The sequence below is a fragment of the Glycine soja genome, chromosome 15, assembly GCF_004193775.1.
Source record: "Glycine soja cultivar W05 chromosome 15, ASM419377v2, whole genome shotgun sequence".
Classification (NCBI taxonomy): Eukaryota; Viridiplantae; Streptophyta; class Magnoliopsida; order Fabales; family Fabaceae; genus Glycine; species Glycine soja.
Window position 1 is genome coordinate 42,991,269 of NC_041016.1, and position 10,031 is coordinate 43,001,299.

General features: G+C 29.9%; 1 protein-coding gene across 1 annotated transcript; it reads right to left on the reverse strand.

Annotated features, from left to right (window-relative positions):
• Positions 1 to 3,276: 3,276 nt before the first annotated feature.
• On the reverse strand, positions 3,277 to 7,390 carry LOC114388712 (protein LNK3-like). The gene is made up of 7 exons (XM_028349356.1): positions 7,194 to 7,390; positions 6,310 to 6,684; positions 5,805 to 5,890; positions 5,638 to 5,714; positions 4,982 to 5,098; positions 4,575 to 4,717; positions 3,277 to 4,128 (listed from the first exon to the last, which is right to left on the reverse strand). Exons 1-7 carry the CDS (start codon positions 7,361 to 7,363, stop codon positions 3,936 to 3,938), a joined length of 1,161 nt encoding a protein of 386 aa, XP_028205157.1. The 5' UTR covers positions 7,364 to 7,390; the 3' UTR covers positions 3,277 to 3,935.
• Positions 7,391 to 10,031: the final 2,641 nt, after the last annotated feature.

Below are 10,031 nucleotides of genomic sequence, written 5' to 3' on the forward strand. Positions count from 1 at the left end.
AATGAAAAATTCAAAATAGTCCCTATCTTTTGCATAAGTGTTGCAAAATAGTACCTAACTTAAAAGATGCCGGAAATCGTGCTTAAAGTGTCCATGCATTGCAAAGGTTGTGCCTAGCACGATTTCTGGCAGCGCAGATTCCTCCTTGGATTCCTTGTCATCTTTTGATTCCTCTGGTTTTTTCTCTTCTTCTTTCTTTTCTTCTTCATTTGCTTTTTTCTCCTCCACTTTGTTTTCCTCTGGTTTTTTCTCTTCCTATTCAAAACACACACACAAAAAAAAAAAAATCAAAACCTAGAATGATATATTGATGGTAATTGAATAAAAAAAAAAGGAAAAGAGAATGGTTATGCAGACCTCGCCCATTGGTGTTGACGGCTACAAAGATAAGGTTGTTGCTGTGGATTTTTGGTTCTTTTTATTTGTGCAAGTGTGTGTGGGTTCTTTTTCGTATATATGCCTCAATTGATTCAGAACCATCAAATTTGAAGAAGTCACTCATTCTATCATCATTAAATGATGTGACACTAAAATTGACCTCACTAACAACATTACTTTAAAATTTAACGAAAAGACTATTTTTCAATACTTATACAAAAGATATGGACTATTTTAAATTTTTATTAAGTTAGGGACTAACATGTAATAGGGGTACAAAGTCAGGGACTAAATTGCCTATTTACTCGTTTTGTTATCATCAAATGACGTGGCATCTTTTAAGAGACACGTCCATGTGTCATGCCACGACATCCTTTAGTGCCACGTTGGATAGTTCACGTGACACTAAAATTGACCTCATTAACGGCGTTACTTTAAAATTTAACGGAAGGACTATTTTGCAACATTTTGGCAAAGATAGGGACTATTTTGAATTTAATATTAAGTTAGGGACTAATATGCAAAATGGGTACAATCTCAGGAACTAAATTGTCTATTCACTCTACTTTTAATTAAGAAATATCATGCTACTCATTGTAGTGGTCTCATAAGGATTTCTGCAATTGTTGATTCTAATTATTGTAAATGTTTTAACTTAACATCAATATATAAGATATTGCTTGTATGCCTTTAAACTGTGCACAAGCATTAATGTCACCCGTAAGTATGCACGGTACCATACTACTTATCTTCTATTTTGGTGTGAACCATTATTTATCAGGCCTATTCAACGTGGAAAATACAAAAATAGTACTAGACTATTCACATGAGTTATCCTCTGCGGGTCCAAGTCAGTATGACTCAGATTCACGTGATCAAAAGCTAGGTAATGAGAAAGGGTATCAGTGTATCACTCCTCATCGCACGTGATCATGTGATGAATTAAAACTTCAATATCGGCTGCCAGCTGGGCATAAATTCACCTTTTTAAAAATATTTTAATATTTTTTTTTCATTAACTCAATTTTTCAGTTTAAATTTTTCCAGCTTTAACCAATTAAAAACCACCGTTTGTATAATTTTTAATGTAATTATTATTATTTTTTGACAAAATGTAATTATTATATTATAAAAATCATTAAATTTACTATATATGACAATTCATAATTAAATAATCAAAGAAAAAAAATTACATTGTAAATATATTATTTATTCAATTTTGTTTAGATCTTACTTATTATTTATCGATTTATACTCATCAATTGATAATTTTAAATGAATTTTTTATTTTAATTTTATGCAGTGTAAAAGGAATGGATACATAAGTCCAAAATTTAATAAAATGCGAGTTAAGTGATAATATTTTTAGGAACTAAAATAAAGTAAGTAATAGTAATATTTTGTTTTCTTAAAAAAATAGTGATATTTTTTGAATGTTTTTAGTTTGAGTGAGTAATGTGAAAGTGACATTGGTGTACTCCTTCACGGAATAAACTGGTGGTTTCGTCGTCTGGGAATCTTTCTTAGGATGATTTAGAACGGCATGAAAGGCGCATCGCATATGATCCAAAAATGTGGGAATGAGCCTCTGAATGCGAATGCTAAGCCTCATGTTTCGAAAGCTGTAATAATTGACTTGTCGAATTCTGTGTTTCGTTTTTCAAGCACCCTTGGCATCATTTAGGTCTGAATAAGTTTTTCTTTAAATAATTATAAAAAAGAAAAATGGGATTAGTTTCGATCATTTTTTTGTTCAGACCAACTTGTCATCCTCCAGGGGCAATCTTGCTTGAGTATGTAAGGACCATAAAATTTTTCTTTAAAATATTTAACACAGTTAAGTTAAAATTAATTGTTGTATAAGTTAATTAAAATCAGCTTTTTATAGAACTTAATTGAGTGAGACACTTCATTACTATTCCTGAGGGACGGATACAAGGGGAGACAAGTAAGAACCTTGATCCCCTTTCTTTAGGATCCTTTATATATGTATGAGGAAAAAACAAAAGAAAAAATAAAAATATTAATAAAAAAATATACAAGAAAAATAAATTTTTGAGTTAATATTTATTTATTTTTTTAGTAGTGGATCATATTTCTAGTTTTACACATAAAATTAATAATTAAATAATTATATATTAGAAGATATATTTTTAAATAATTGTGTATACAAAAAAATCCAGCCCCCTTTGATACACTCTTGAATCCATACTACTCCAGGTTAGATCAACTTTATAAGTACTTGTACCAAAAGAAACTAAGGAGTTAAGATGAATTATGCTTATTCCATAAACTTAAAATTAACTTATGCATAAGTTAAATCAACTTAAAAAAAAGTTAAATTAGAGAGTTTACACAAATTAATTTATAAGTTTATGCATAACTTACGGGAGAAAATTTATATAATCTTCTTATTTTCTTCTATTTTTTAAGAAATTTATCTAAATTGAACTTTCAACACATTTCATTATGTAGATTTGCTTTCCTTGATGCCTGTGTGTAGATTTCACACTCATCAGTCTCCTATTGTCCTTAGATGTACTGCTGCTTATCCCAAGATAAGAAGATCCCCCCTTCAGATTTCTTGCTGCTTTTGGGCTTCTCACAAAGACTACCCTGAAAGTTACTCTTCACTTGACTGCTAAGCTAGATGAGGTTCCAAAAGGCATCCTTACTTTTTAACTCAAATAACAGAACCACACTTGAAAGTTATAAAATTATAATGTTAAAAAACAATTTCTTAAAAAATAACTATATCAAATTTTTATTTTAGTTTATCAAAAGGCATCCCTTATTTTTGTTTTTATACTCCTAAGCTGAAAAAGTAATGGTAACATTCAGTTGATAAATTCACTTTTATACACTCAAACAAAATATCAAAAAGAATCCTGAACCCAGTTTTTCTAGTAGCTAGTTGATAAATTCACACTTAAATTCCAAGCAAAATATCAAGGGGTACAACACCTAAGAATGCTGAAGTGACCCTACCTCTGCAAATTGCTGGTTGATCAATTCAATCATTTGCACTTCAAGGAACATATCAAGGGTACAAGTACAACACACAAGAATCCTGAAGTGACCCCAGTTTTGCTACTTGCTACAGTTGATCAATTCCATCATTTGCACTCCAAGAAAAATATCAAAGTGTACAAAACCTAAGAATCCTGAACTGACCCTATCTTTGCTAACTTCTAGCTGATCAATTCAATCATTTACATTCCAATCAAAATCAAGATGTAGCTGGATGGATACAGCTAGACCTTGGATAGAAGCTACAGAACAAATAATTCAAGTACAAAAGCATATATATACGTAAGATCACAGGAGCCAAAATTGTCAGATATCCTTACCTCTTTTATCTTAAAGGGTTGCACAATTACAGGAAATTGATTTTTTCTTATTTTTGGTTTAGCTACCAGGAAGGAGCTCACAATAACATTACTTAACCAAACTCAACCATAGGCAATATATGATTCCGTGGCTTCTTGTTGGTCCTCTGGTTCAAACCTTGGAACCTCAGCATCGGTGGGTAACTTTTCCGGGTGTGGAGAGTGAGATTATTGGGTCACATCCAAGGATTTTGAGCTTTTTCCTAGTAGACATTTACTTCCAATTACTTCTTGCTTCAAGTTTACTAGTGTTGTAAGGGGAAGATCTAGTATGTTAATTTCCATCTTGTTGAACATGAGATTTGCAACTGCTCTGTCAACACTGTTGCTCTCTGATTCCATTGGTTTATTGTCCTCAGACCTATACATCAAGTTCATATTTCAAACAAGGGTTTTCATCATTTAAGTATTTTGGGGAAAGACAAAACTGTATACTATTATCTGGACTTGTGTCTAGCACTACCAATGCTCAGTGTTTTACAATAAGTTACAAAAAAGTGCTAATTAATATGGAAAAACTAAACTAGAGAGAACAGAATTATCTTTGATTCATAATATTTCAAAAAGTAGAATATGTTATGAAAGAAAATACAGTGATTGTTAAACTGATAGGAAAAGCATATTTCATGCCCAAAAAATAAGTACTGAAGGAGTTAGATTGCAATTGTGTTAAGTAGTTTTAGGCTAAACCAAACAGAAGTTATGCTCTCATCCAAATCAACAGAGAGAATTACTGCTTCACTGTTACATGTAGCAACTAAAGGCCAAAAGAACACAACAGACATGCAGCATATCTAAATCATGTACCTCATGGTTTCATGGTAAACTGAGTCTGGCATTTCCTGGTGCATGTTAAGACCTCCATCAAGGTCCTCTATTACATGTTGTTTTGTATTTCTAGCAAGGCGGTACAGGGCATCTCGGAAAGAAATACGAGTCTTCTCAGTGAACTAATCATGTGAGACAAGGAAAAAAATCAATTAGCAACAGGTATTATTGTGTGAGAAGTGCTAATACACTCTTTTCATTTTTATTATTGAGTGAAATCCATGTGCATCTCACTAGGTAGGGAGTGGGATTGCATTATTTAGTGGGACACAGATTTCAAGCAATAATATAGTATGTTAAAAAAATAGTGTCAAAAAGTGTTTCACTAGCAATTCTTATTATTGCACTTAATCACATGCCAATAATTTCAGTTCTCAGTCACATACCTGTGCAATTAACATCTCAAAAGCCTGCAGTGTATATTCCTCAAGAGATAACTGCTCAAGCATGGTGTCATCTCCATTGGACTGCTCAAAAGTGTCCAAGACTTTGACTGCATGATCCTTAAAGAGAAATTAAATCGATTAGATTACACTAGAAGCCATCAAAGCACAACCTAAAACATACTTTGCAATTAGAATTTGTATGGAAAATAGGAAATTAGTTCTGTTAGTTTAAATATTTATATCCAGTCACGAGTTACTTTATTTCTCCACAAAATACACGAATAAACATTGGACAAAACTTAGATACAGTTTCTTAGGTATTGTTGATACTATTCACCAATCAGAAATGGAGTTTAACCTTGGTAATTAGCTTAATAAAAGTACACATTAAAGGATTATGCAAATTACTGAGGTGAAATTCCAATTCTAATAGGAAAACAAAACCAACAACACATGAAAAACTGAATCTAAGTTTTGTCCATATGCATTCTAGTAAGTGGCATTCAATCTCTGTTACTGTTGAACAAATGACTTGCAGGGCATACCCGATAATTTTTATCTGATTAAAAGTGCTTTGCTGACTATATGGTGACTAGTTGACTTCAAATTATGATTTTGAAACACTAGTCAACTACTAGAAAAAATGTAATTATTACCTCTATATCCAGGCAATCCTTGGAGTCCGAGTTGCATGGAACAAACCCTGAAGCTGCAATATCTTTCTGAACCCCACCTGATGGAAAGAACATATTTGTAATTTTGTACATCCATACTACAGATCTTTTAGAAATTACTTGTTCAGAAATTAAAATTTAGTTCTCACCAGTTGTGTTGCTGCATTGGTTTTCAAGGTAAGAGAATGATTTGTGTAGGTTTTCAACACATGGAAAATCTTCAAGTACAGAATCCCTACATTCATTGAAACATGCGAAGAAGACCGTAAGACAAAATATAGTCAAATGAATTAGATTAACTTCATGCCTATGGTAAGCCAGTGAATATTGAATGTCTCTATTGGGTTAAATGTAAAGAAAGATTAGAAAAATTAATTTTCATACTATAATTATTAAAAAAAAATAGGAGCCCTTACCATGCAATAGCAGGTTCACGCTTATAGAGTTCCGATAACAAATAAGTAGGATTGTGTTAGTCTCTATTGGCTCCAATCATTATGATAAATATGGTGAATTTTGGTATGCAAAAACACCACAGAGCCATTCAATTTGTACTGGACTTGCTACAAGGTTAAAGCATTTCAGATGCTACATGATTTCATTATCATACAGGCATAAAACCAAGTATCTTAGTCCCAGAAGTTACGCTTGTACAAGAAAATGTCATCCGTGTGTTTGAAAGTTGATCGGTCTTGAAGCTGGTGATCACACGTAAGTGCCATTTGTTGAAACGATTGCTCAGCAAATCCTCCACATGCACTTGAACTGCTAGACTGATCTTTATCATACTGACAAGGGTCAAACTCAATTTCATTATTGAAACTTTCATCAATGAAATTGAATTCTACTTCTGTTTCGTCTGTGTCCATGATCAAATACTCCTGGGGTGAATTAAAGCCTTCAGGTGCATTTATTCCCCATTCTGACCAATTTTCTGGTGAAGGATGCCTTTCCAACAAATTTTCTTGATCTTTTGATACAAGAAGATCACTACTTTCACATCCATAGTACCAGTCCATCCCAAATAGTCTGTAGAGTGTTCAAAATATGAGCAGATTAGCAATTTAGCATGTAGTAAATATCCTTTATAAATAGAAATATGCAGAATTTACTGACCAAGACAAACATGCTATTTGATTAACACAAAAGGAGAACTTCATCCAACCAAACACAAGAAAGGTATGCAGGTCAATAGTTTCTATCTGATTTTCGGAGTTTCCTTCAAATATAAATTAAAACTTTACACTTCAGTCCTTCCCCTTTCCTACCCTTATCAAAGAATGAAACCCCCCTTCATTTAAGCCTTAGAATCTTCAAAAAAACAAAAAAGGAACCTAAACCTATAAAGGGAAAAGAAAAAAAAATACAAAACTAAAAGAAAGTGAGAAACTTGATGAAACTAGTGCTGAACACCATGTATCTTTGAGACCCTCGAACAAAACAAAATAAAAAATCTTCAAAACTGCTGATTTTCCTTGAAACCATTCCTTACAAAAGAATAGAAAGAGAAGGGGGAGGGGGAGTTGAAGGGAACATACCTTTCTATGGCTTTTGTACAGAAAAGTGAGAGAACCGAGCTTCTGAATTTTGATTGATGAAAACAAAACAGACCCAATTGGAGAACACAGTAGTCAGTAATGAACAAAACTTGATAAGAGGTTAGCTGAAAACCTGAGGCGATTGTATGTTGTTGTGTGGTCAAGTGCATATATTTATATTTTATTGGACTAGTAGTTATAAGATAGAGATGATACTATATAGGAAGATGCAGGTCACATAATAATGTGTTAATCTGCTAACAGACAGTTGTTAAAAAACAAAAAGGCACACGAAAGAGACTTGTTGTGAGTTTTGTGGCTGAGAATACTTTGGTGCCGAGATTTGTGGCCTAAAGCTCTCCATCTAAAACTGAAATCTTATTGGCCATTTCAGCATTTGAGATTTCAGCATTTGAGTTTTGTGGCTGAGAATGCTTTAAAGATTACATTCTCAACATGCCCTCGTACCAATCTATTTGACCACTTACAAATAAATAGTTCGTATATTAAAAATAGACTTAATTACTTATTTTATAATTCTTATAGTTTAATGATTTTACAAATATCACCACATTTTTTTCCGTTCATTTTACTCCCTACTTTTGAAATTTCACAACTTTTTCATTTTATTATTTGAATATCCACGATCATTAGTTGATCGCTAACTGATACTCTGAGGTAATAACTTATTTAAAGAGAGGAAAGTGGACTTTTTATTTTAATAATCATAAAAAAAATATTTATCCAAATACTCATCCTTTTAAAATATGTACCCAATTTAAATAATTATTTAATATTGAAATAATTATTTAAAAAATTAATATAAAATGTAATTATTTAAGATAATCATTTAAATTATTTATTTAAATTAAGAATAAAAGAAATTAAAAAATTAAAATACTGCAGGAAAATAAATCTGTGTTTCAATCTTTTATATATGTGTGTGTATGAAATGTTTCGAATGAAAAGAAATTTAAAATAAGAGATGAGAAAAATTAATTTTAAATTATAATAAAAAAAATTAATGACTAAAATTAAAATCTTAATTTTTAATAAATGAAATTTTTAATTAATTTAAATAATTATTTTTTAATCGATCAGTATTCTTTCAATTGGATAAACGCAACAACCAATAAAAAAATTACAATTAATAAATAAAAAAACAAATGAATCCAACCTATAAAATACAGAAACTAACATTTAAAACAACTAAATAAAATTCACGATTTTGTCTCTCCACCATTTGTGTAACCGTCTCTCCTTGTTAACAATTTTTTTTAAAATCAATTTATGGGTTATGATGAGAAATGAAATGCATATATTATAAGTTATTTTATTCTATACGTTAATTACAAAGTCATTTTAAATGATATGTTACTTTAATACGATAAATAATTATTTAATCTTTGAAATTATGAATTAGCTTTTTTTTTTTTTCAAAAGTAATCGATACGTACAAAATAGAAGAATTTGTACATATTTATAGATGGTAATCGTCTCTCTTGATTTTTGTTTAATTTTCATTTATATGTATATGTATAAATTATAATATATATATATATATATATATATATATATATATATATATATATTAGAGTAATTATTTTATATAAGGGATTTGACTATGTAAATAAATAATGGCATTTAAGTGTGTGTTTTTACAAAACATTTTATTTTTTATAGTCTTTATTGTGATTTGAGAATTAAATAATCGTCTCTGTTGATTTTATTTTTATTATACTATTCATGTGATTTTTTATTTAGTTTATATGCGTGTATTGTACCAAAAATTTAAGTAAAAGACAAAAAAAAATAGTCTCCTTTGAACGCAAATTATTACTGTGCTGATCATTAAAATTAGAGAAACACATGACAGAGGTCTTGATATATAGAGAAATAAAAGGAAAGAAACTAGGTTAATGAAAATATTAGAGATAAAATCGTGAGAATTGATTATTTGTTTTTTATTTTACAGGTTGGATTTATTTTTTATTTTATTTTTTAGTTATAAACTTTTAATGGTTGTGTATAAGGATGAGATGTTTGATTTGAGTCCACATAAGAATTTCTCCTAAAAAGATTAATATTTGGACAGATAATTTAAAGAGATGAGAAGTTGAGTAAATAATTATTTTTTTGTCAAATGGTATATCTAATTATTTTTTTGGTTCATGTCAGTCCACGTCATTTATCTTTTGAAAAATTTCAATTTTATCATTTATTTTCTTTTGTTGTACAGTGTAATTCTTCTATTCATTTAAGATTAACATTGTTAATTGTTTAATAATGAACATTTTTTTTTGTTAAAATGAAGTGACGGAGAAGGAAAAAAACTGAACATGTTTTTATTTTTAAATTTAAATACATTAAAAGATAAAAGAATAATTGAATCAAAGAATAAGATAAAGGATAAATAATTTGTTTAAAAAATAAAAAAATTAAACTAAATAATAAAATAAAATAAAGAATCAAATTAAATTTTTTAAAAGATAAATGATGATAAAAAAATATTAACATGAAATAGGTCATTTAACCTTATTTTTTATGGTTTTGAAAATAAAAGAAAAAATGGGAAAAAAAGTATAAAAGATGCATGTATAGAATGTGAAGTCACACTGAAATTGTTTTTGCATGAAATCCAACAACTTATAACTTTGAGTAATGCCTTTATGTGAGTATATAGTATATATACGTGAAAATGAATAAGATGATTCCTTAACACGACACGTGCCTAAAGAATCTGTAGGTAACTAGGTATTGCAAGAAGATGATGTCACAAATCTCGATAAGCTGATGTCATGTATGGATTGAGTGCATGTGGCTTTGAACTAAATGGAA

Coding starts and splice junctions, on each gene's coding strand:
- LOC114388712 (XM_028349356.1), bottom strand. CDS start 7,363: ATGCACTTGACCACACAACAACATACAATCGCCTCAGGTTTTCAGCTA. Junction 6,685..7,193: donor TGTACAAAAGCCATAGAAAG/GTATGTTCCCTT, acceptor AACACTCTACAG/ACTATTTGGGATGGACTGGT. Junction 4,718..4,981: donor TTGAGATGTTAATTGCACAG/GTATGTGACTGA, acceptor TCACATGATTAG/TTCACTGAGAAGACTCGTAT.